Source organism: Anguilla anguilla, chromosome 8 (assembly GCF_013347855.1).
Source record: "Anguilla anguilla isolate fAngAng1 chromosome 8, fAngAng1.pri, whole genome shotgun sequence".
Taxonomy (NCBI): Eukaryota; Metazoa; Chordata; class Actinopteri; order Anguilliformes; family Anguillidae; genus Anguilla; species Anguilla anguilla.
This window is the reverse complement of record NC_049208.1, coordinates 1,239,073-1,264,357: the sequence shown is the minus strand read 5'-3', so window position 1 is coordinate 1,264,357 and position 25,285 is coordinate 1,239,073. Positions and strand designations below refer to the sequence as shown.

Genomic DNA, 25,285 nt, shown 5'->3' with positions numbered 1-25,285 from the left:
AGCCAATCGAAAAAGCGTGCGCGTTTTTAGCGAAAAGAAAAAGAACGGACACTTTTATTGTCAACGCCGAGTATTAAAATTTCCAGTTCGGCCCCCATCAAGCACCCACCCACCCAGCCACACAAGCAAAACAATAATTTATGTGTGTTTAATGCAGGCAGAATACTGGCTACATTACAGCAATATAAACATGCATTTTCTTTATATCGCCTGTCGATTAGCGAACATAAACCCGAGGGGTTGCAGACCTCTTTAGCTTCTTATTCGTTTATTTAACGTGAGTAGTCATCTATAATAGCGAGGCCCCAGTTGATCATTTCAGTTATTATCAGAAATCATATTTATTGATTTGGCACTTTGGACATAATTATGTGCATTGTACTCGTTTACATTGTCCTTTCGTTGGGAATGACAATTTGAAATAACTGTCAAGACAACATGGGTGGCACAAACTGGATATGCCATCTGCCAAACGTTAATGGGCATATAACGCCGCCGTTTTGGCTCCACGAGGATGACGCTGCGTTGTTCGAGAGCAACTGAATATTGACACAAAATGGCAGCCTTAAGTAAGACAGTTTCCGAGACTCAATGACAGTTATGTGGACTCAACACACGGGGGCAGTACTGTCGTCCAAAGAAGGCTAAAGTTATATCTTTACCAACTGATCCTGGGTCAGAATAAACATTGTACACCAAAGGCAAACAGTTGGGTGTAGGGGTTGGACACGCTGATCTTAGATGTGTTAGCAAGCAGGGCACGATGACTGTAACGTTTACCTACCCAGATAGCGTCAAAATAGCTGTCAGTTTCCGGGTAAACGGAATAGCCGCTTAACTAAATCACTTTCTGTTTTTGTTTGGGCTCCTTTGAGAATCGTTCGTTATAAAAATGTATTAAATCAACGGGAAATGTCAAGACGTTATCGGTGGACACAACCTCTGTGAAAATAAGCGAAAGCGCATTGGTAGGTAGTCTACGAAGCTCAATCTGGTTTCTAACTAGCCTGCTAGCCAGCTAGCTTGATATCCAACGTTTCTGTCTGTAGTTCGCATGTCATCGTGAGCAGCTGGAAGTTCGCTAGTCTATTGACTTCAGAAATGTACAAACTGTAACGAGATTTATAGATCCTCATGCTAGATTGACGGAGTTCGTAGTTTTCCGCTGCGCTGGTCTTCTACGAAGCCAGAGGCAATCTAAATCTCCTCAGTTGTGGTTTAAAATACAGTATAAACATAGCTGGCTAGGTAACTGTTACGCACTCGTGCTAAGTGACATTAAGTCGCGTTTCGTCCAGCTGTGTCTGGATTTTGTAGTATGTATATTTTTTCTAGTAAGCTTAACCATTGCAGGTTATGTCACTGTAGTCAGTCGGTCACCGTGTCAACATCTCTGTACTGAAGAAATGATGTAGGCTAATACTGTTGCTAGAGCTCACTCGGTTTGTGTATGTACTGTATCATCTCTCTTAGTTGCAGTAGGCCTAGCCAAGCTCTATCGGTCCCTTTTCAGTGCAGTCTGTCGGTATGTATTGTTAGCCCTCCTGCAGCGCAGTATTGATGTACTTGTGTGGTCCTTTCCGTTTGTGAATTACCTCAGTCTCAGTGCTATAGCAGTATACTGTAATATCCATTAAAATGTATTATGCTGTACTGTCAGTACAGGGTAAATATACCGTACTGTTTATTCAGTGTGAATATGCCTTATTTAGCCTCATTTGGTGTATATATGACCCAAACTGTCTGTATTGGTATCGCATATGCCTTGGCAACCTGTAACTTGGTGGATGGTGCAAAATATTTTCTTATAATACTAAGGTAAACTTGACAGCAAACCACGGTTAAAAACAGTATACAACACAGCCCAATACATGGCCCGTATGATAAATAAAAAGCATCCTGCCTTCCCAATAATTTAACAATGTATTTAAACACATCATAAAGCCTCATAACACTGTCATAAGCCAGGCATAAATCCTGTTATAACCAGACATGACTCTATGTGTATGCTTTGATCATTTTGTAACAGATTTATTATATTGAAATCTATTTAGATAAACTTGCTTGGTGTATTATGAGAGCGTTATAACATTTGTCCTGAGCTGTAATGTGCTGACATAGCAGGCCGTGACAGGTGTTAAGTCATGCTTATGGCAGGCTTATGGCAGCTGTGCTGTTTCCGTGACCAGTGAACCCATGTCCCCCCCCGTCCTGCAGCTATGGCGACCCTGTCAGCCCAGCTGGGGGAGGTCCGGAGCCGGGCAGAGGCCTGTCTGTCATCCTCAGGCTCCGCCCCCGAAGTGAGAGCGGATGTGATGGTGATGGCCAATATCCCGCTCCCCCCATCCGCCAAATACCGCCACATCGCCGCCGAAACCATGGCGACGGAAAACGGCGCCGGCAGGAACAGGCAGGAGGTGAGCAGCGGCTGTTTGTTTTCCGCTTGTGAACCCCGCGGCGCTCCTGACCGCACGCTGGAGTGCGATGCTCACGGGACTTGTGGGAACAGGCCTGTTTCTCCGCACGGACGCCGTCGGACTTCGTAACCGTGGTCACGCGGTTTCTCAAGCGCTGTGTTTCTGAACTTTAACCTCCCCTGTCTGCATTACTCTCCTCCCTCTATTCTCTCTCTCCCTCCCTCCCTCCCCCCCCCCCCCCCCCCCCCCCCCCCCCCCAGAGCTTGGCCTCCCTGGAGAGGCTGTCTACGGCGCTGAACATCCTGGAGAAGTACGGCTGTAACCTGACCGGTCCAAACCGGCCCAGGTACTGGCGCAGCGTCAAGCACAACAACCCCGTCTTCAGAGCTACTGTGGACGCCATCAGGGTGAGCGCAAGGCATTGTGGGAAATGTAGTCCTGTTATCATCACTTCCTTGTTGCATAACAGGCTTAATGAACACAGGGTTTTAGGGGTTGGCAGGACATCTCCGACATAGAAATGTTTTTGTACTGCACTGGGTGTGTTTTTTCAGCCCTGATTTAGGCCTCTCTCTTGTTCTCTTTCTCTCTCTCACACACTCTCTCTCTCTCTGTCTCCCTCTGTGTCCCTTTCTCCTTTTTCACAGGGGGGTAGGGCTGTGCTCTGTCTCTATGGTTACTCTAACCAGCAGCCGGATGGCCTGAGCTTCCCAGATGATGTCATAGAACCTGACATTGAGAAGGTCGCCGGTGTGACCCTGGAGGTCATGACCCTGCGCATGGAGCTGGACATGCTGATCAAGGTCTTCAGCTAATGCTATTTACATTTTATAAAAGGAAATCCTTTGTCGGTTTTTTCCTGTGCATAGTGTCTCCATACTCACTGTTGTGCATCGCTCAGAAGAATCTGACCCATTTTCCTTTTAATGTGTCCTTTCTAGGAGTCGCATCCTCACCCGGAGTTCTTTGAACGAATCATTCCTTCTCTCTGCCAGCAGGGGGAGACACATGAGCAGGTTTGTATCCCCTCTCATTATGCAGCATCTTCAGATCCACTCCAGTGTACTGGCAGGCCTGAACAGAGCAGGCCACGGTGCGCTGAACTGAGTACCGTTTTACGAGGGAACCTGGGTTCGTCAGTAGCTCAGCTGGTTAAGGAAGTCGCCGTAGCTGCGGTTTGGGTCTGATAGCTCCGGGGTCACATGCTAAGGCCTCAGCTGTCCCATTGGCTGAGACGGAACTGGAGTCCGCAGTAGAAGGACATAGTCGGGTTCTTCCTTTCAGGGACGGGTGGGGCTGCGTTGGCGGGGGGACCTTTGACTGTTGCGCTAGCCCCTCCCTGTGGCTAGCTAGATGACCGCAGAGCTCTCGGTTATGGTCAGTGGGGGACACGCCACTCAGCTTCTCTTATTTCTCACTGTTGGAGGATGACCCGCAAGTCCTCGGGCTATGGCGGACGTTCTCACGTTCAGCAGTGCGCTATCCAGTTTGGCTTCGCTCTTCCTCTTCCTCCTCCTCCTCGCTGTATAGTGTGCGGGTCTCGCTCTGTGTGTGTGCAGACTGCCGTGCTGTTCTGTGGTGTTTCTGATACTGCTGAAGTGTTGGCGTTTCTGACCGCTGCCCCCTGCTGGCTCCTCAGGACATTGGCAGACTTACGGCAGATGCGGTGGTCATCCCCCCCAGCGAAAGGAAGTGGGAGAGGGAGGTGCAGCCCTTGTCCCCGTCCCTCCCCCCAAAACCTGCACACAGCCCCAGCCTAGGCCCTGCCTCACTGGCCCCAGCATCGCTGGCCCCCGCCCTCCAAACAGGTGAGATGGGTATGAATGTTGTTAAGTGTTGTAATCTGTACAGTTTTTTCAGCTTTATTAAAATGACAAACAATATTGTTTTGCCCAAACATAGTAAGCAAGTCTCTCTCTTTCTCTTTCTTCCTCTTTCTCTCTCCCTCTCTCTTTCTCTCTCCCTCCCTCCCTCTCTCTCTCTCTCTCTCTCTCCCTCCCTCCCTATCCCTCCCTCTCTCTCTCTCTCCCTTTCTCCCTCCCTGTCCCTGTCCCTCCCTCTCTCCAGGAGACTGCAGCCTGTGTGGCACCGCCCCCTCTCTCCTTTGCCCGGCCTGTGGCTCGATTCCCTTCTGTGAGTCATGTGACTTGGTGTTCCATCGCCACCCCAGCCGGGCCAGTCACAAGCGAGAGAGCACGCAGGTCCAGAAACCTGGTGAGTGCCCATTGGCTGGGCAGAGCTGCTTATGGGAAATTAAGTCTGCTTCACCTGACATCAGCCAAATGCTGAAAGCTACTCTGAGCCTAGCCCAGCCGATGAAAAAACTGTTTTTGAAAAATATTCTGAATGGAATGGGATAGTGATGGATGCTCGGGAGACTTCTTTGGTTTTTATTTTGTTTCTGTGACCACTTGTCTTTGGGTTACCCTTGGCCCCTCTCTCCCTCTTTTCTCCTTCTGCTGCCCCCCTACCCCCCCCCCCCCCCCCGCAGATAACTGCACCATATGCGGTATACTCCCAGTCTCTGCGCACTGCCTGACCTGCGTCCAGCGGCTGTGCTCGGAATGCGACAGGCTGTGCCACTCGCACCCGGGCCGGGCGGGGCACAGCCGAACACCCGTGACCTCGCTCAAACCGCCAAAGGCCTTTCGGTGAGAGATGGACCTGCTCCAAGCCGGACAGAACCGGTCAGAACTGGTCAGAACCGGACAGAGCCGGTCAGAACTGGTCAGCGAGGGGAAAGTAGAAGGGCGGAGTGTGTAGTCTGTCAGATATGTGTTAGTGGAGAGGTACATACCGGCATTTTTGCTGGTTCTGTTCAACTTCACAATTCACACACTCTCTCTCAGGTCAATTCAGTTAAAATGCTTTATTGGCCTGACATATTTTTAAATACGTTTTGTTAAAGCATAGTGATGATGACAACCAATCATAGTAATAATATGAAAAACACCTACAATAATTACAGCATAAATAATAATGATAACATAGCATTTGTTAACAATTAGGTATTATTATTCGATTCAATTTTTTTTCCGATTCCTGTTTCCAATATTTAAAGATCCTGTCTCTCTCTCTCTCTCTCTCTCTCTCAGCTCCTCTCCATCCTCCTGGCAGTGTGTCCACTGCACCACAGTGAATGAGCTGCAGGAGGTGTTGTGTGTGAGCTGTGATCGGCCTCGACCCGCTCCTGCCTCCGCTGGTGAGGAGGAGCCACTGCAGCCGTCCACCATCACAGGTGAGTGCCTGCTCTTCCCCAGAGTTCGTCTCCCTGCTCCTGTTCTTTGCTTCAGTAGATTTTTTTTCTCCCTCTCAGTGCAGTACTAAGGCTCTGCAGTCAGTCAGTCAGACAGTCAGTGTGAAAAAGTTTTGTAAAAAGATTTGCGGTGTTAATGTCTCTCTCTCTCTCTCTCTCAGTGCAGTGTTAATGTCTCTCTCTCTGTCTCAGAGTGGCAGTGCAGAAGCTGCACGGTCGTGAATGCGGGCAGCAGCATTCTGTGTGAAGTGTGTGAGCGCCCCCGTCTGGCCACACGCCCCCCTCCCATGCCTGTTCGCCCCGCCCCGCCCACGCCGGAACAGCCCAGGGACCTCGGAACACAGGTGGGGGGGGGGGGGGTGTCCAGGAACAGGAGCTCTGGCTGAGAGAGAGTGGACTCCTGCGCTGTACTTAATTTATTCTGGAGACTCTGGGACCTCCCTATCCAGGACAGGGCTGTCTGTAGCAGGGATGGGACAGGGCTGTCTGTAGCAGGGATGGGACAGGGCTGTCTGTAGTAGGGATGGGACAGGGCTGTCTGTAGCAGGGATGGGACAGGGCTGTCTGTAACATGGATGGGACAGGGCTGTCTGTAGCAGGGATGGGACAGGGCTGTCTGTAGTAGGGATGGGAGAGGGCTGTCTGTAGCAGGGATGGGACAGGGCTGTCTGTAGCATGGATGGGACAGGGCTGTCTGTAGTAGGGATGGGACAGGGCTGTCTGTAGCAGGGATGGGACAGGGCTGTCTGTAGCAGGGATGGGACAGGGCTGTCTGTAGCAGGGATGGGACAGGGCTGTCTGTAGCAGGGATGGGAGAGGGCTGTCTGTAGCAGGGATGGGACAGGGCTGTCTGTAGCAGGGATGGGACAGGGCTGTCTGTAGCAGGGATGGGACAGGGCTGTCTGTAGTAGGGATGGGACAGGGCTGTCTGTAGCAGGGATGGGACAGGGCTGTCTGTAGCAGGGATGGGACAGGGCTGTCTGTAGCATGGATGGGACAGGACTGTCTGTAGCAGGGATGGGACAGGGCTGTCTGTAGTAGGGATGGGACGGGGCTGTCTGTAGCAGGGATGGGACAGGGCTGTCTGTAGTAGGGATGGGACAGGGCTGTCTGTAGCGGGGATGGGACAGGGCTGTCTGTAGCGGGGATGGGACAGGGCTGTCTGTAGCGGGGATGGGACAGGGCTGTCTGTAGCATGAATGGGACAGGGCTGTCTGTAGCATGGATGGGACAGGGCTGTCTGTAGCAGGGATGGGACAGGGCTGTCTGTAGTAGGGATGGGACAGGGCTGTCTGTAGCAGGGATGGGACAGGGCTGTCTGTAGCAGGGATGGGACAGGGCTGTCTGTAGCAGGGATGGGACAGGACTGTCTGTAGCAGGGATGGGGCAGGGCTGTCTGTAGCATGAATGGGACAGGGCTGTCTGTAGCAGGGATGGGACAGGGCTGTCTGTAGCAGGGATGGGACAGGGCTGTCTGTAGTAGGGATGGGACAGGGCTGTCTGTAGCAGGGATGGGACAGGGCTGTCTGTAGCAGGGATGGGGCAGGGCTGTCTGTAGCATGGATGGGACAGGGCTGTCTGTAGCAGGGATGGGACAGGGCTGTCTGTAGCAGGGATGGGACAGGGCTGTCTGTAGTAGGGGTGGGACAGGACTGTCTGTAGCAGGGAGCTGATTGGTACCTTGCATGGCAGCCTTTCACCGTTGGTGTGCAAGTGTGTGTGTGTGAATGGGTGAATGAGAGCCATCAATTGTAAAGCGCTTTGGATAAAAGTGCTATATAAATGCAGTCCATTTACCATTTACCATTTAGGGATGGGACAATAATCTCTTTTGTATCACAAGTCAGTAATGTGCCACAACAACAGACTTTTGCAAAGTTCACAATGAATGAATAGTAACATGGATTTTAGCATTAATTGCATAATTATAATCTCAGTATTTTCTCTCTCTCAAATTCAAATTAAAAATGCTTTATTGGCATGAAATACAATCTCTCTTTCTCTCTCTCTCAACAGTGGGTGTGTCAGTTCTGCACCTACGCCAACTCCGCCCTCTCGTCCTCCGTCTGCGAAATGTGCGACCTGCCGCGCCCAGACCCCGCCCCCATGCCCGCCAAACTCCCGCCGTCGCCTGTCGAGGAGCTGCCTCCGTCGCCCGTCAAGCCCCCGGCCCCGCCCCCGGAGGACCCCGATGTGAAGAGACAGAAGCTGATGAGGGAGGAGGGGCAGCGGCTGATTCAGCTGATCAGAGTGGGCGGAGTTTTATCGTCCTCTCGCGTTCTCTCGCTCTCTTCCCTCCCGTAACGCTGCGCAGATTAGTCCGGCCTTGCCTGGGGCACGTCCTGGTTTTTGAGGCTTTAACTTCATTTCAGTCTTTTCCGACTTTACGTCAGTTTAGCTTCATCGGCATGCGTTTAGCTGCTTTAATCTGTAAACCTTCTTACCTGTAACAGAATGATTGTTTACTGAGAAGTGGAACGCGTCATAAGGACCTGCTTCCACGGTAGCACGGTTCGGGGAGAAACCACGTTAACAAAGTCAAAAACGCTTTGCTTGGATGGGATGCTGTTTCGCTTTTGTAATTAACTTCAATTAGCTCAACACAATTAGTTTATTATGATTAACGTCACTCTGTTTCCCTCAATCCTTCCTTATTTTTCTTCATCAGGAGGGGGAGAAGAAGGGAGTGAGTCCGGAGGAGGTGTACACCAGTGTGCGCGTTTCCGGGGACGACTCTGTGGCCCCCTGTGATTGGTTGAAAACGGAGCTCCCCCACCTGCTGGACGAGATCTGTGCCATGGCCGCCTCTGTCGAGCAGGACTACAGAACAGGGAATTCTGGGACGGCGGAGCCCGCAGGCGGCCAGCAGGGCGGCGCCGTGAGGCTGTCCCGAGCCGAGGCCAAGCAGGCGTGGCTGTCAGCAGTGGGCGACACTGAGCGCGCGGTCGAGCACGTGCTGAGGGACAGACGCGCCAAGGTGAGCGCAGCACCCCGCGCTTCACAGACTCTCAGACAGACTGATAGACTGACAGACAGACTCACACACAGGCAGGCTCACGGAAGGACTCACACACAGACTCTCTCTCTCAGGTGTGCGCTCTCTCTCTTTCTCAGGTGTGTGCGCTCTCTCTCTCTCTCTCTCAGGTGAAGGAGCTGTGCTCGTTGGGTTTCAGTGATGTGTCCAGGTGTGAGGAGGCCCTGCGGCTGAGCGGGGGGGAGGTTCGAGGTGCGCTGTCCCTCCTGCAGCGCCCTCTGCTGGAGCCCTTTCACCAGCGCATGTGGGGCGACCAGCCTGAGCCTCGCATAGACATCAATGACCCTGACAAACAGGTCGGTGTGTGCGTGCGTGTGTGTGCGTGTGTGTGTGTGTGTGTGCGTGCGTGCGTGAGTGTGTGTGTGTGTGTGTGTGTGTGTGCGTGTGTGTGTGTGGTGGGGTGTGTGTGTGTGTGCGTTTGTGTGTGCGTGTGTGTGTGTGCGTGTGTGCGTGTGTGTGTGTGTGTGTGTGTGCGTGCGTGTGTGTGTGCGTGTGTGTGTGTGGTGGGGTGTGTGTGTGTGTGCGTTTGTGTGTGCGTGTGTGTCTGTGTGTGCGTGTGTGTGTGTGTGTGTGTGCGTGCGTGCGTGAGTGTGTGTGTGTGTGCGTGCGTGTGTGTGTATGTGTGTGTGTGTGTGCGTGTGTGTGTGTGGGGGGGTGTGTGTGTGTGTGCGTTTGTGTGTGCGTGTGTGTCTGTGTGTGCGTGTGTGTGTGTGTGAGTGTGTAAACGGTGGATGTTAAAAACACTGAACATACTTTTTCTCAGTTACTTTGTGTTCCGTTTTAGTTTGATTTATTTGCGTGACAAATACTTTACTAAATCTTTTAGCACTCTCTCCCCCCTCTCTCTCTCTCCCTTCCTCCCTCTCCCTCCCTCTCTTTCTCTCTCTCCCTCCCTCCCTCCCTCTCGCTCTCTCTCCCTCTCTCTCTCTCAGAGGGTGTGTAGGAGACTGCTTGCAGTATACGAGCTGCCCAGTTGGGGGCGCTGTGAGCTGGCGCTGTCGCTGCTGCAGAGCCCCGGGGCCCAGTACACCCTGGAGGATGTGCTGCAGGCGGTCCGAGAGTCACATGACCGAGACTTCATCCGCCGGGTCCTCGCCAAGGAGTGCCCCATCTGCCTGTCTCTATTTCCCCACAGCAAGGTACAGCAGCATTTTGTGTCTATGTGTGTCTGTGCGTGTGTGTGTGCGTGTGTGCATATACCTCTCTCTGTTTTGATGCAGTCGCTGATCTGGGGTCAGCTCTCTTACCTGTCTCTCTGGCTGTGTGTAGATGCAGTCGCTGACCTGGGGTCAGCTCTCTAACCGGTCTCTCTGGCTGTGTGTAGATGCAGTCGCTGACCTGGGGTCAGCTCTCTTACCTGTCTCTCTGGCTGTGTGTAGATGCAGTCGCTGACCTGGGATCAGCTCTCTTACCTGTCTCTCTGGCTGTGTGTAGATGCTGTCGCTGACCTGGGGTCAGCTCTCTTACCTGTCTCTCTGGCTGTGTGTAGATGCAGTCGCTGACCTGGGGTCAGCTCTCTAACCTGTCTCTCTGGCTGTGTGTAGATGCAGTCGCTGACCTCCTGTCAGTGTTCGGTGTGCTGCGACTGCTTCCAGCAGCACTTCACCATCGCGGTGCGGGACAAACACATCAGAGACATGGTGTGTCCTGTGTGCTGGGAACCGGACATCAACGACCCCGAGCACCTCAACAGCTACTTCAGCACTCTGGACATACAGGTGACTCACCTGAGCGCCAAACCCGCCTCTGAAGCATTTACTGTGGAGTATGTACGGTGTGTGTGTGTGTGTGTGTGTGCATGTGTGTGTAATATGTCTAACGTGTACAGTGTGTGTGCATGTGTGTGTAATATGTCTAACGTGTACAGTGTGTGTGTGTAATATCTCTGACGTGTAAAGTGTGTGTGTGTGTGTGTGTAATATCCCTGGTGTGTGTGTGTGATATCTAACATGTACAGTGTGTGTGTGTGTGTGTATCTCTAACATGTAGACTGTGTGTGTGTGTATCTCTAACGTGTACACTGTGTGTGTGTGTATGTGTATCTCTAACGTGTACATTGTGTGTGTGTGTGTGTGTGTGTGTGTGTATCTCTAACGTGTACACTGTGTGTGTGTGTGTGTGTGTATCTCTAACGTGTACACTGTGTGTGTGTGTGTGTGTGTGTGTGTGTGTGTGTATCTCTAACGTGTACACTGTGTGTATGTGTTGCAGCTGCGGGACTGTCTGGATCCAGAGGTGTATGATCTCTTCCATAAGAAGCTGACAGAGCAGGCTCTCATCAAAGACCCCAAGTTCCTCTGGTGCAGTCATGTGAGTGCCTCTACTCACCTTCTGCTCTACCTCTACTGCCTCTACTCTACCTCTACTCTGCATCTACTGCCTCTACTCTACCTCTACCTCTACTCTACATCTACTGCCTCCATTCTGACTCTACTCTACCTCTACCTCTACTCCCTCTACTCTTCATCTACTGCCTCCATTCTGCCTCTACTCCCTCTACTCTACCTCTACTCCCTCTACTCTGCATCTACTGCCTCTACTCTACCTCTACCTCTACTCCCTCTACTCTACATCTACTGCCTCCATTCTGACTCTACTCTACCTCTACCTCTACCTCTACTCCCTCTAATCTTCATCTACTGCCTCCATTCTGCCTCTACTCTACCTCTACTGCCTCTACTCTGCCTCTACTCCCTCTGCTCTACCTCTACTGCCTCTACTCTACGTCTACTCCCTCTGCTCTACCTCTACTGCCTCTACTCTGCCTCTCCTCCCTCTATGGCCTCTAGTCTGCCTCTACTCACCTTCTGCTCTACCTCTACTGCCTCTACTCTGCATCTACTGCCTCTACTCTACCTCTACTCCCTCTACTCTACATCTACTGCCTCCATTCTGCCTCTACTCTACCTCTACTGCCTCTACTCTGCCTCTACTCCCTCTACTCTACCTCTACTGCCTCTACTCTACGTCTACTCCCTCTGCTGCCTCTACTCTGCCTCTCCTTCCTCTATGGCCTCTACTCTACCTCTGCTGCCTCTACTCTACCTCTACTGCCTCTACTCCCACTACTCTACATCTACTGCTTCTACTCTGCCTCTACTCTACCTCTATTCTACTCCCTCTCAATCCCTGTCTCCACTCCTCCCACCTGCTGCCTCTCTGTATCTCTTTTTTCCCCATTCCCTTCATTCTCTCTTTCCCTTCTCTCTCTCAAATAAATGTGATTTTATTGGCAGGGAATACACATTGTAAATATTGCCGGATCAAACAAGAAACATACAATAACTGTAACTCTCTCTCTCTATCTCTCTCTCTCTCTCCCAGTGCTCTTATGGGTTTATTTATGATGGAGATCAGCTGAAGGTCACCTGTTTCCAGTGCAGAAACAGCTTCTGCGCCCAGTGCAAGAAACCCGTAAGTATATATGAGCCCTCATATGACCGATCAGCCTGAAGGCTGTATTCATGAGGTTCTGCTGTATTATCCCTTTCAAGAGTTCGGGTTTCTGGAATTTATTTTCAGGGTTCAGTCAGTGTTCTTGAACTCCACTGCTTTCAGTCACCAGCACAGTGATTGTGACATCAGCATTAGAATGTTCAGTGCCAGAACATTCTATTGACGTTTGTGACCTCACATCGTTTTACCAGGTTAAAATGATGTGTTGTGAGAGTGGAATGGAGCAGGTGTGACTGTTTTAAAGGGTTAAAATGATGCATTGTGGGAGCAGGCGTGACTGTGTTTTAAAGGGTTAAAATGATGCATTGTGGGAGCAGGTGTAACGTGTTTGTGTTCTCTCTGGCAGTGCATTGTGGGAGCAGGCGTAACATGTTTGTGTTCTCTCTGGCAGTGGGAGCCGCAGCATGCAGGGCTCTCCTGTGAACAGTTCCAGTCCTGGAAGAGAGAGAACGATCCGGAATACCAGAGACAGGGCCTGGCTGGGTACCTGCGTGACAACGGCATCAGTGAGTCCCCAACCCCTAAACCCCCCGCACCTCACGTCCCCCCCCACACCTCCCGCCCTGTCCGTTAACGGCACACCACCATCACCCAGTTAGCTAACGGCACACCACCGTTACCCAGTTAGCTAACGGCACACCACCGTTACCCAGTTAGCTAATGGCACACCACCGTTACCCAGTTAGCTAACAGCACACCACCGTTACCCAGTTAGCTAACGGCACACCACCGTTACCCAGTTAGCTAACGGCACACCACCATCACCCAGTTAGCTAACGGCACACCACCGTTACCCAGTTAGCTAACGGCACACCACCATCACCCAGTTAGCTAACGGCACACCACCATTACCCAGTTAGCTAACGGCACACCACCGTTACCCAGTTAGCTAACGGCACACCACCGTTACCCAGTTAGCTAACGACACACCACCGTTACCCAGTTAGCTAACGGCGCACCACCGTTACCCAGTTAGCTAACGGCACACCACCGTTACCCAGTTAGCTAACGGCACACCACCGTTACCCAGTTAGCTAACGGCACACCACCGTTACCCAGTTAGCTAACGGCACACCACCGTTACCCAGTTAGCTAACGGCACACCACCTTTACCCAGTTAGCTAACGGCACACCACCGTTACCCAGTTAGCTAACGGCACACCACCGTTACCCAGTTAGCTAACGGCACACCACCATCATCCAGTTAGCTAACGGCACACCACCATTACCCAGTTAGCTAACGGCACACCACCATTACCCAGTTAGCTAACGGCACACCACCGTTACCCAGTTAGCTAACGGCACACCACCATCACCCAGTTAGCTAACGGCACACCACCGTTACCCAGTTACCTAACAGCACACCACCGTTACCCAGTTACCTAACAGCACACCACCGTTACCCAGTTAGCTAACGGCACACCACCGTTACCCAGTTAGCTAACGGCACACCACCATCACCCAGTTAGCTAACGGCACACCACCGTTACCCAGTTAGCTAACGGCACACCACCATCACCCAGTTAGCTAACGGCACACCACCGTTACCCAGTTAGCTAACGGCACCCCAGCAACATCCTTCCCCTCGTTAGCCAGCAACAATTCAACCTCACTGATTATCCTGCTGGCAAACAACGAGCCAACCATAACCCTTAATCCAAGAGCTTTAAACACACCAAATTACTTATGACCCTTTTGGTTAACAGTGCACCAGCCTCACCTGTCACCCATTGCCTAACAATGACAACAGTGTATATTTTCCTCTCTCTTCCTCTCTCCCTCCCTCCCTTATTTCTCTCTCTCCCTGCCTTTGTCTGGCCCCCTCAGTCTGTCCAAACTGCAGGTTTCAATACGCTTTGTCCAAAGGAGGCTGCATGCACTTCTGCTGCTCTCAGTGCAGATACCAGTTCTGTAGCGGATGCAACAACCCCTTCCACACAGTGAGTCTCTCTCAAAGAGTGCGCATGCACGTGCGTCTGCTTGCATGCATGTGCGTCTGCTTGCATGCACTGTAGACTGAGAACATAGCTTAAACTAGTGGTCTCCAGCCCTGGTTCTAGAGTCACAGGATCTGCTGGTTTTTGTTTTCACCTTAAAATCAGCACCCAGTTGAGGGCCCAGTTCTGACAGTATTGCTCCAGCAGATGTTGGCCAGGGCCCAGTTCTGACAGTATTGCTCCAGCAGATGTAGGCTGTGCTGAAGACCCCACCCCTCTGTGTCTTTGTGCCTCAGACATGTACGGTGGCTCAGTGCAGTGTTACAGGCCTACATGCCCATCACCCTCGAGACTGTCTGTTCTACCTGAGAGACTGGGAGCCACCCCGTCTGCAGGCCCTGCTGCAGGTACACACACGCACACACACACACACACAGGCCAACACAGACACACACACACACACACACAAACACACACACAGGCAAACACAGACACACACGCACAGGCATACACACGCACACGCACACACACACACGCACACACACACACACACACGCACAGGCAAACACAGACACACACACACACACACACACACAGGCAAACACAGACACACACACACAAACACACACAGGCAAACAGACACACACACACACACACACACACAGGCAAACACAGACACACACGCACAGGCATACACACGCACACACACGCATACACACGCACACACACGCACACACACGCACACACACGCACACACACAGGCAAACACAGACACACACACAGGCAAACACAGACACACACACATACACACGCACACACACGCACAGGCAAACACAGACACACACAGACACAGACACACACACACACACACACACACGCACACCCAGACAAATGCGCACTAATGACTTTTCTCATGTCCCATTTGCAGAAGAATGGTGTTGCATTCAACACCGACCCACCACATGGAACACAAGCTGGTGAGAGTCTGTCTGTCTGTCTGTCTGACTGTCTGATTGTATGACTGACTGTTTGCCTGCCTGTCTGTCTCTCTGACTGTCTGTCAGACTGTCAGACTGTCTGTCTGTCTGTCTGCATCTGTACAAAATTTGTTAATGACCTGCATTTCCATGTTTCCTCCCTGTATCTGCCTTCTCTCTCCCCCTTTACTTCCCTTTCTTTTTTCTCTCTCTTCCTGTTTCTCTCTCATTGAGCCTTCCTTCCTCTCTCTCTCAGGGCTGTGTGGAGTGATGGAGCAGAAGGACGAGGGGGGGCGGCAGGTGGACTCTCCCTGTGGAGCTCAGACCCAGCCTGGGCAAGCAGGACTCTGCGAGTGAGTGACCCCGCCCCCATTGTGCTGTAACCCCGCCCCCATGCTGATATGGCCCCCCCCCACCCTGTCCCTCACCCCAGCCCGACCCCAAGGTGATCCTGACTTCACTGATGCTCATTTTAAAATCAAATTACTAAAGTAGTCTTGTTGTTCCAGCAAACACTACAGGGAGTACCTGGTCAGCCTCATCAACGGGCACTCTATAGACCCCGCCCCTCTGTTCATGGCCAATGAAGTGACTGTGGCCTGCAGGAGATACCAAGTGGATGACCGACGGGGGGAAGGGGAAGATGATCGGGCGTACTACTCTCGGCTGCTAAAGGTATGTCAGCCATTTTGGGCATCAGGAGGGGAAGAGGTGGACCTTCTTTGCTCCTTAAAATCTCTTAGTCACCATTTAATTTTCTTTTGTCTCCTGTGTTTTCTCCTCTGCCTCCACAGAAACTGATCGAGGAAGTCCCATTGGGCGACAAGGTCCCCCGGAAGAAATGAATGAGAAGAAATTTTAACTTGTTTTCTGTTTTTTTATTTTTATCAAACAAATGAAAAGAAACTGGGGTACTTTAAAGGGTATTTGGGGGGGGGGGGAGTGGGATATTTCAGAGGAATAATGTCTCCATCAGTGTTCCCAGAAGGGCACCCCTGGCTTGGCCTGGCAGTATAGTTCTGCATCTATCTCTGATAACTCGTCCTTAACAGTACATCTGATCTAACATGATCCAATATGCAGTTTGTATAGTTTCAGCTGATAAAAGCACATTGGCTGCTTTAAGTCCAGTCCAAAACAGGTCCGGTTTAGGTCATGGTATTATCAGAGTGAGTGATACAATAAATCTGTCTTCTTACGCGTGTCATTTTGAAGTTTGATCGTATGTTCTGCCTGTACAGATAGGTGTGTGTGAGAAGCTCAGGGAGAGAGGGAACAAGGGAGAGAGAGGAAGAGAGGGATAGAGAGGAAGAGAGGGATTAAGAGGAAGAGAGGGATAGAGAGGAAGAGAGGGATAGAGAGAGGAAGAGAGGGATAGAGAGAAAGAGACAGCGGGATTCAGCAGATGTCAGATTCCACCTTTATCCAAAGGAATTGCATTGTTTTATTTTGCTGCTTGATTGAAAAAAAAAAAAAAACTCCTGAAAGCTATTTTTAATTTTTTTTAAGGACAGATTTTACCATGTCTATTTTTTAAATCTGTTTGCTCGATGCTATTGATGCATTGCACAGTGTAGGGGCATAGGAAATGGGGGGGGGGGGGGGCTCCAAATATTGGAAACAACTAGTTAAACTTGTCCCCCCCCAAAAATTTTTTATTTATTTAATATTTTATTTTGAAAGGCATGCTATGGGAGCACAGTTAGCAAGTCCACCCAATAGAGCAAATATCATTATGTTTAGTGAAGCCCAATCTTTAAAAAATCACCACATTCAAATCGTGCTTCGCAAGATTTTGCAAGGAAGTCATTTGGGAGGAAGGTAATGTGAATACTATGATATTTACTGTTAACGTATTAACATAAATTGCTTGCACTGTTCCAATTGTATTATATAGTTATTATAAAGGTATGTGTAGTGTTCAATTGAACAAGGGTTGGGTTTGTGAATTGTATGCCTTTAATGGGGAATACTGTGAAATATATGTAACGAGGAATACTGTCTGAAGTATATGTAACAGGGAATACTGTCTGAAATGTTTTAAGCATTTCTACAGCATCAGCAGCTCTCTGAGAAGCTTGACCAATGATTTCAATCTGTTCACGTTCTCTAACAACAGGTGCGGCAAGGTGCTTGTAAACATTTTATTTAGCCTTTTTTTTACCTTTCTGTACCTCTGTAGACGCTCCGACCTGGTCAGGGGCGGCGGCAGCCTCGCTCCGCGCCTTGCCCTGCGGCGTTTTAGCGAACCAGTTCTTCAGCTCCTCCTCGTCCCGAGTCACAGGCTCCACCGTCGCCAGGGCCGGCACAAATTCTGCCGCCTCCAGGGGCCTGGCTGGCAGCTGCCGCAGCCGGGCCTTCGTCAGAACCGTCCGGACCATCTGCGCTATCTGGCCCTGCGTGTACCCGTCCGACATCCTGGCCAGGGAGCCCACGTTCAGGGCCCCGGTCACCTCCCCGCCGGCCCGCTCCACGAGCCGCCTCCAGAGCAGGTGCCGCGAGGCGTAGTCGGGCCGCGGCAGCACGAACACCTTGGCGTACATCTTGAGGAGGGACTTGAGGTCGGCGCTGGCCGGGTCGCGCGCCGTTCCCACCACCAGGACGCGGTCCTCAGCGACCGACTTGAGGAACTTGGGCAGGTCCTTCTTCAGCCGCTTGGGGTCTGCTTCCTTCTCCTCCTTGGGCACCTTCTTGTAGAGCATCTTCTCGGCGCCGCCGATCCAGATCACGGAGGGCTGCATCAGCCTGGCCACCTTGAAGACCATGTGCAGCATCATCTGGAGCCCGCTCTTGCCTGGGTACTTGCCGGCTAGGTGGAGCGGGGAGAGGTCGAAGAGGTTGGCCCCCGTCTCCTGGCAGATAGCGTGGACCAGCATCCTCTTGCCCACGCCGGTGGGCCCCACGAGGAGGATGGTCTTGGCCGCCAGGGCTTTCTCGTTGACGGCCTGCGAGCCCAGCGGTATGACGGCGTGCAGGGCGATGAGCTGTCGCACGTCTGCCGCGGACGGCCTCGGCTCGGCGCCGGGTTGCTGCAGGGGCGTCCCGAGGTAGCAGAAGGAGCCCAGATAATCCCTCAGCTTCACGGCGTCCGCCTGCTTCAGCAGCCCCTGCTCCGCCAGCTCCTGGTACAGAGACTCCACACTCCTGTGCACCGTCAGGTCTTTGTCCTTCTTCTTGTCCTTCTTCCCTTTCTTGTCCTTAGCCTTGCCCTTGCCCTTGGCCTTCCCTCCTCCCTCGACGACCCCCATGGCGCTCTTCAGGTTGCTCAGCTCCTCCCTCATGTGCTCGTCCACCTGTCGCCTGGCCTCTTCCTCCACCTCCTTCCTCTTTTCCTCCTTGACCAGCTCTACATCGTGCCTCTGCGTTGGGCTGTCGGGCCGCTCCCGATTCTGCCAGACTACTGCAAAGGTCTTTTGGGCAGCCTCCAGGCTCAGCAGGAACTTTGACGGCGGCAGTTTTAAGCCCTGCTCCTCGCCGTCGTCTTTCGTGTCCTTCGGGTCTGCTGCGAGCTCCGCCCCAGCCCCCGCCTCCTCCTGCGTGCGCTCGGCGAAGATCAGGGCCGATCCGCCCTCGTCCTCCTCTGGGTAGTCCGGGAGAGCCCCTGTGGCGTCCCGGCACTCCGCGACCCACTGGCGGATCAGGTCCTTGGCCGTCTCCTGCATGTGCCGCAGCTCCCCGTCCCTTATTGCCTGGGTTGCCGCGGCAGCAGCCGCCTGGTACTCCGCCTCGTTCTGCTTGCGCCGCTCCCGCCGGTGTGCCTCGTTGGCGGCTGCCTGGATGACGGCGGCGCTTGGCGGCATAGAGGACGCGTCGCAGTGCCCGGGCGCGGCCATGCCCAGCAGGACCAGCTCCTCGTCCCTCTCCGTCCTGGTCCTCTTCCTCTGCAGGTAGCCCCTCCACATCCTCTGGATGCACAGTGCCGAGGTCTCCCTCGGGCCCTCCTCTACAGCCCTCGACCTCCCCCTCCTCCTCCGCATCGCCTCCTCCTCTGTCTGCACCTTCCTGACGAACTCCGCCCGAGACCGGCCCTGCCGAGCCCTCTCCGCCACCTGCAGGACCCGCACCGCCGCGTTGCGGTTCAGAGGCCGCGCCCCTTCCTGTGGCTCGAGCGCGGCCTCCTGCTCTGCCCCGCCCGACGCCCCGCCCACCAGGCCGAGCGCGGCGCGCAGCATCAACTCTCTCTCCCGAAGCTCGGCGGCTCGCTCGCCCCGGAAGTGGCGAGGCACGGGGATCTCCAAGTCCGCCGGCGTCAGCTTCATGTCCTGCAGGATGTCGTCCATGTAGTGGAACTCGCTGGCGTCGCCTTCCATCATGGCGCCCTTCAGCTCCAGAAGGCGGCCCATCACGCCCTCCAGCATTTCGCAGATCAAACGCCTCTTCTGTGCGTGGATGACCTGGTCCTGGGCTTCCTCCAGCTGCCGGAAGATCCGCATGTACAGAACGTACAAAGTGCTCAGCTGCTGGAGGAAGGCTCTCTTGCTACGCTCGGGTGGCAGTGCTTGCAGACGCTGTTCTTCAGCCAGTAGGTGGTGCAGCTGCACCTGCGCCTTTATCCAAAGTTTATTATAAGTGCTGTGAGACATGGTGGGCAAGCTGTTATTATAGTACAGCCAGCACACTTGCCCGTGAAGGCGCTATTATAAACCTTTTTCACATTTCAAGAGCTGGGGCCAGTGTAGCTAAGACCAGGGTTATGAATTCAGAGCCCACGAAAACTCTTATTTGGAATCCCTTTTTTTTCCTTGTTCCCCCGTCGCCGGCTGTAGTTCCTTTATATGAATGATCTGCCTGTGACGACACCGCACTTCCTGACGTCACAACACTCGACTTTTACAACATTCTTGGGTCTGCGCGGCAGCAGTGCGACTTTTTTTTGGTGAAGTAAGTTTTCGTGTCTATAAGCGCCAGTTTAAAGGATATAGATAGTAAGCTACGTTTGCATGCACGTTAATGTGCTTCTAATGATCTGCCTACGTGAAATACGATCACGGATTCTTCTGTCATTGATTATTTACAAATCTAAATATGTGAACGCCGCCGCCGCCATGTTTATGAATGCTCTAAACGCCGAAACGTTTTGCTTCCACGGACGGCGCTTTTCTAAATCGTGTATTACGTATCGCAGTACTAGCGTAGTGGAATTTCCAATGGCTTACATTTTGCGACGTGTTTTAGTATTGGCTAGGTTGGTAGCGAAGTCAGGTGTAAATGACAAATTCCGTGTGAGACGGTCTACATGCTGAGTAGAGAAAAAACGGCATGTAACTTAAATAATGCATATACGATTCTGATGTTGTTGCTAGCAATGCTAACGACTATGATTATGTGACGAAGATGGTGACGAGTAGCCTGCTATCTTTCTTTTTAGCTTAATGAATATACGAATAGCCTAATGTGTGTGCAACAATGGTACTATACGCCTCGCGCTGGTTAGGTCGGCGGTATAGCCATTGATTTTGTTTGTTAAAAAGCCTATTGATGTATATTTTGTTCGTGATGATAACTATAACTTCTGAGTTAAAACGCAGTATAATTATTTGATACAATAATAGAACGTGAAAACATAAATTGCTTAAATGTAATTTAGGTATCCAGTAAAGGCGCGTAGACATTGACAACGGACAGTGGCAAACAATGACTCATAATCTGAATTTGGCCCTAAAAAAAGTGGACAGCTCCAGTGTCTAGAGATGGGTCTGTGAGTGGTTTCTGGTTCTGTGGTACCTGCAGGAGGTACTGTGCCAGTTTTGAGAAAAATAATCGTTTTTTTATTTATTTATTTTTAACCAGGAATTATTTTTCACAATGTCTCATACCATAATTTGCTGCATAAATATCTCCCATGATGCCTCACACTCCAGTCCTGCTGTGTAAAATGATCTCTCATAATTCCCAACCTTAGAGTAGGCTAATACTGCATCACTTTCTGTTGTGAGAACATACTGTTGTATGATCTGTAGGTATTACAGCACCAGCAGGGGGCAGTAGTGATTCACAGGTGAGACACTAGTGGCTTAGGGTCTCTTGTTATGTAAATCTTGTGATGTTAATGTAATGTCTTGCCCTTCATTCCTACTCCAAGCTCACTTTATACATCAGTGGTCTCCCCCAGAGAACCGCTTTCTGTGGGAGTGTTGCCACTCAATCAACTGCCAAGTTTTAGGAGTTTATTATTACTGGAGTACCATCACTGGACTTTGCTGCAGGATGCTGCTGCAATGACAAGTAAACTTGTGTTGCAGATGCAGTGAGATACACCAATAGCAAAAAAAACCTGGCAAATAAATGTAATGTAACAACCATGAAAAGAGGAGAAAGGAGAAAAAAAAAAACATTTACAACCCCCCCTCCCTCCCCCATACACATACAGTCTCCTCCAGAAGTATTGGAACAGCAAGGCCAATTACTTTGTTTTTGCAATACACTGAATACATTTGGGGTTGAGATAAAAAGATGAACATGAGACAAGAGTTCAGAATTTCAGCTTTTATTTCCTGGTATTTACACCTAGATGTGTTAAACTACTTAGAACATAGCACCTTTGGTATCAGACCATCCAATTTTTAGGTGAGCAAAAGTATTGGAACAGGGAGTATTTAAGTAAATGAAAGCGAATAACACTTAATATTTGGTAGCATATCTCTTGCTTGCAATAACTGCATCAAGCCTGCAACCCATTGACATCACCAAACTGTTTAATTCTTCTTTTGTGATGATTACCCAGGCTTTTACTGCAGCCTCTTTCAGTTGTTGTTTGTTTCGGGGGTTTTTTCCCTTCAATCTCCTCTTCAGGAGGTGAATTCATGCTCAATTGGGTTAAGGTCTGGTGATTGACTTGGCCAGTCTAAAACCTTCCACTTTTTTTTCCCTAATGAAGTCCTTTGTTGTGTTGGCAGTGTGTTTTGGGTCATTGTCTTGCTGCATGATGAAGTTCCTCCCAATTAGTTTGGACACATTTCTCCGTAAGTTGGCAGACAGAATGTTTCTGTAGACTTCTGAATTCATCCTGCTGCTATCATCATGAGTTACATCATCAATAGAGATTAGTGAGCCCACTCCAGAAGCAGCCATGCAAGCCCAAGCCATGACACTTCCTTTACCGTGCTTCACATATGAGCTTATATGTTTTGGATCATGATCAGATCCCTTCTTTCTCCACACTTTGGCCTTTCCATCACTTTGGTAGAGGTTATTCTTGGTCTCATCAGTCCATAAAACTTTGTTCCAGAACTTTTGTGGCTCATCTCTGTACTTCTTTGCAAATTGTAATCTCATCTTCCGATTAATGCTGATGAGTGGTTTGCATCTTGTGGTATAGCCTCTATATTGCTGCTCTCAAAGTCTTCTTCGAACGGTTGATTGAGATACCTTCACCCCTGTCCTGTGGGGATTGTTTGTGATGTCACTGACTGATGTTTTGAGGTTTTTCTTCACAGCTGTCACAATGTTTCTGTCATCAACTGCTGTTGTTTTCCTTGGTCGACCTGTTCGATATCTGTTGCTCAGTACGCCAGCGGTTTCTTTCTTTTTCAGGACATTCCAAGTTGTCGTACAAGCTATCCCCAATGCTTGTGCAATGGCTCTGATCGATTTTCCCTCTTTTCTAAGCTTGCTTTTCTCCCAAAGACAGCTCTCTGGTCTTCATGTTACTTTATCTTTTATAACACAAATGCAGATTTCACGGGCAAAACCCAAGGCTAAAACCAAGAGTAGACATTCAGAACTATTTATTGTTTAACCAATCAATCTAACAGGACACATCGGGGCAACAAGAAACACCTGTCAGTCACATGTTCCAATACTTTTGCTCACCTAAAAATTGGGTTGTCTGATACAAAAGGTGATATGTTCTAAGTTGTTTAACAAATCTAGATAAAAATACCAGGAAATAAAAGCTGAAATTCGGATCTGTCATCTCATGTACATCTTTTGACCTCAAACTCAATTGTCTTCAGTGTATAGCAAAAACAAAGGAATTGACCTTGCTGTTCTAATACTTTTGGAGGGGACTGTATGCAAATGAACACATATACACACGTGTGCGCACACGCACGCACACACACACGCTTGCACACACACGCGCACGCACACATGCACACACACACACACACACACACGTGTCAAATTGCTCTTGGTATCTAGGTATGACAGGCTCTCTCTCTCTCAAATTCAAATGTGCTTTATTTGAGAAGTAAACTTGCGCTGCAAAAACAATGGGACGTACAAAAAGACGAACAGACCCCTACAACCAGAAGAGGGGAAAAAGAGAGAAAAAAAAAACTCTCTCTCAAATTCAAGTTGCTTTATTGGCATGAAATTCAGATGTTCATCTCGCTCTGTCTCTTCCTGTGGACATGCCCATGCAGGCTCCGGTGTATTGTGTGTTATGTTTTTTGGGTTTCTTTTTCCTTAACCCTTGTTGGTCATAATTTGTCATGGTGTTTTTGCCACAGTGTGGAATGGGGGACCTGTGGTTCTTCGAACGTGCAGCTGGCCCATCAGGAACAGTGGGGTGCTCCAGCCGTCCACAGCCACGGGTCACATTTTGGGTGTTTGCGAGGAACCCCTAACTTCCCCTGCGGGGAGGGTTCTCTCATTTATTCGGCCTTTGGATTTCATGTCGCTTTGGAATGTTGTTCGGGGTTTGGCTGTAACAGTAACCAATGAGTTTTTGTATCTGACATTTCAATTGCAAGTGTGTGGTCAGTGAGCCTGTATGCTCTCTCTCTCTCAAATTCGGTTTCAAGTTCAAAATGTTTTATTTGCATGAAAGCCTCTCTCAGGCTTAACATATTTAGATATTCAGACGCACTCGGACATGTCTGGGCAGCTTAATTGAAAGCACAGAGGCTCGGAATGTATTTGTGATTCTTTGCGCGTTAAGAAACCTCACGGAGGCCGTTGAAATGCACTTGTCAGGCCACCCATTGAGAGGAGACCTGTGTGTGAGAGATGCTGTGCTTAGTCAACACAGCTGTGGGCGTGCCCTGGGCAGTGATGACTCACACACTGTCTGCCCCAGTCACACCCACCACTGTCTGAGTAAATCACATGACCCACATGGCAGACTCGGCAGATACTTAGCTCCTGAATTAATTCCATCCGCTCCTATTCCTTCTGACCTATCTGCTTCTTTCCATCCTCTCCTCTTCCTTTTGTCCTCTCTGCTTCATTCCATCCTCTCCCTTCTTTTACCTCTGCTTCTTTCCATCCTCTCCTCTTCCTTTTGTCCTCTCTGCTTCATTCCATCCTCTCCCTTCTTTTACCTCTGCTTCATTCCATCCTCTCCTCTTTCTTCTGTCCTATCTGATTCATTCCATCCTCTCCTCTTAATTTTGTCCTCTCTGCTTCATTCCATCTTCTCTTCTTCCTTCTTTTGTCTCTACTTCATTCCATCCTCTCCTCTTCCTTCTGTCCTCTCTACTTCTTTCCATCCTCTCCTCTTCCTTCTGTCCTCTCTACTTCTTTCCATCCTCCTTCTTTCCATTCCATCCAAGCTGAGTATCTGCTGAATTTAACAAATCTGTGGTCTCACCCTGTCCCAGAATGTGCTTCTGTCTGCAGGGCTAATTACCCTGGGCTTATTGAGCTGCTATCTGAAATGGGGGGTTTATTGAGAAGAGAATTTAGTTCAGTTTTATTTATGTAGTTCTTTCTATAGAGACAGTGTCACAAAGACACTTTAAAGTGGAAATGCAAAAGAAAATTTGGGAGCCCATCCTCCACAGGCCGGCCCGGTGTAATAGTTAAGATAGAATAAATGATAACAGAAATGTAATGAGGGATCTACTCTAGCAGAGCAAATGATAAAATTGGTTATAATTTAGTGAAATAGATATATAGTGAGATGATTAATCTAGACCTACATAGACCTGCTATGTAAAAATTTGTGTAAGTCGCTCTGGATAAGAGCGTCTGCTAAATACCTGTAATGTAATGTACATAGAACCACTGGCAAAACTGCAATTCATGCTAATAGTCACCTGGGCAGACCTCCCCCCCCCCCCCCAACTCCCATGGAAACACCACTGACTAGCCTAGAAAATACTGCAAAACATGTTTATCAACTACTGACTGAAGAGTGAATTTGTGATCCTTAAAGTATGTTCATGAACAAGATCTGTAGTAAGAACTGTAAGAACTGGACCCCCGCCACCCCCGCCCCCCCCCCCAAAGAACAGCCACACACCATGAGTAGATTTGCTCAT

The 25,285-nt window shown here is 50.3% G+C and overlaps 2 protein-coding genes across 2 annotated transcripts; one reads left to right on the top strand and one right to left on the bottom strand.

Moving 5' to 3' along the window:
- The first annotated feature begins 731 nt into the window (after nt 1-731).
- Nucleotides 732-16,284, top strand: LOC118234561 (E3 ubiquitin-protein ligase RNF31). The gene is made up of 24 exons (XM_035431170.1): nt 732-968; nt 2,218-2,417; nt 2,678-2,824; nt 3,065-3,220; nt 3,359-3,433; nt 4,057-4,225; nt 4,485-4,631; nt 4,909-5,068; nt 5,513-5,655; nt 5,866-6,017; nt 7,690-7,923; nt 8,342-8,650; nt 8,818-9,003; nt 9,640-9,846; nt 10,252-10,425; nt 10,919-11,017; nt 12,032-12,121; nt 12,555-12,669; nt 13,991-14,103; nt 14,397-14,507; nt 15,029-15,077; nt 15,334-15,430; nt 15,587-15,752; nt 15,872-16,284. Exons 2-24 carry the CDS (start codon nt 2,220-2,222, stop codon nt 15,920-15,922), a joined length of 3,348 nt encoding a protein of 1,115 aa, XP_035287061.1. The 5' UTR covers nt 732-968; nt 2,218-2,219; the 3' UTR covers nt 15,923-16,284.
- A 937-nt stretch (nt 16,285-17,221) lies between these two features.
- LOC118233432 (dynein regulatory complex protein 11-like) lies at nt 17,222-19,660 on the bottom strand. The gene has a single exon (XM_035429209.1). It carries the CDS (start codon nt 19,658-19,660, stop codon nt 17,222-17,224), a length of 2,439 nt encoding a protein of 812 aa, XP_035285100.1.
- Between the last annotated feature and the right edge of the window lie 5,625 nt (nt 19,661-25,285).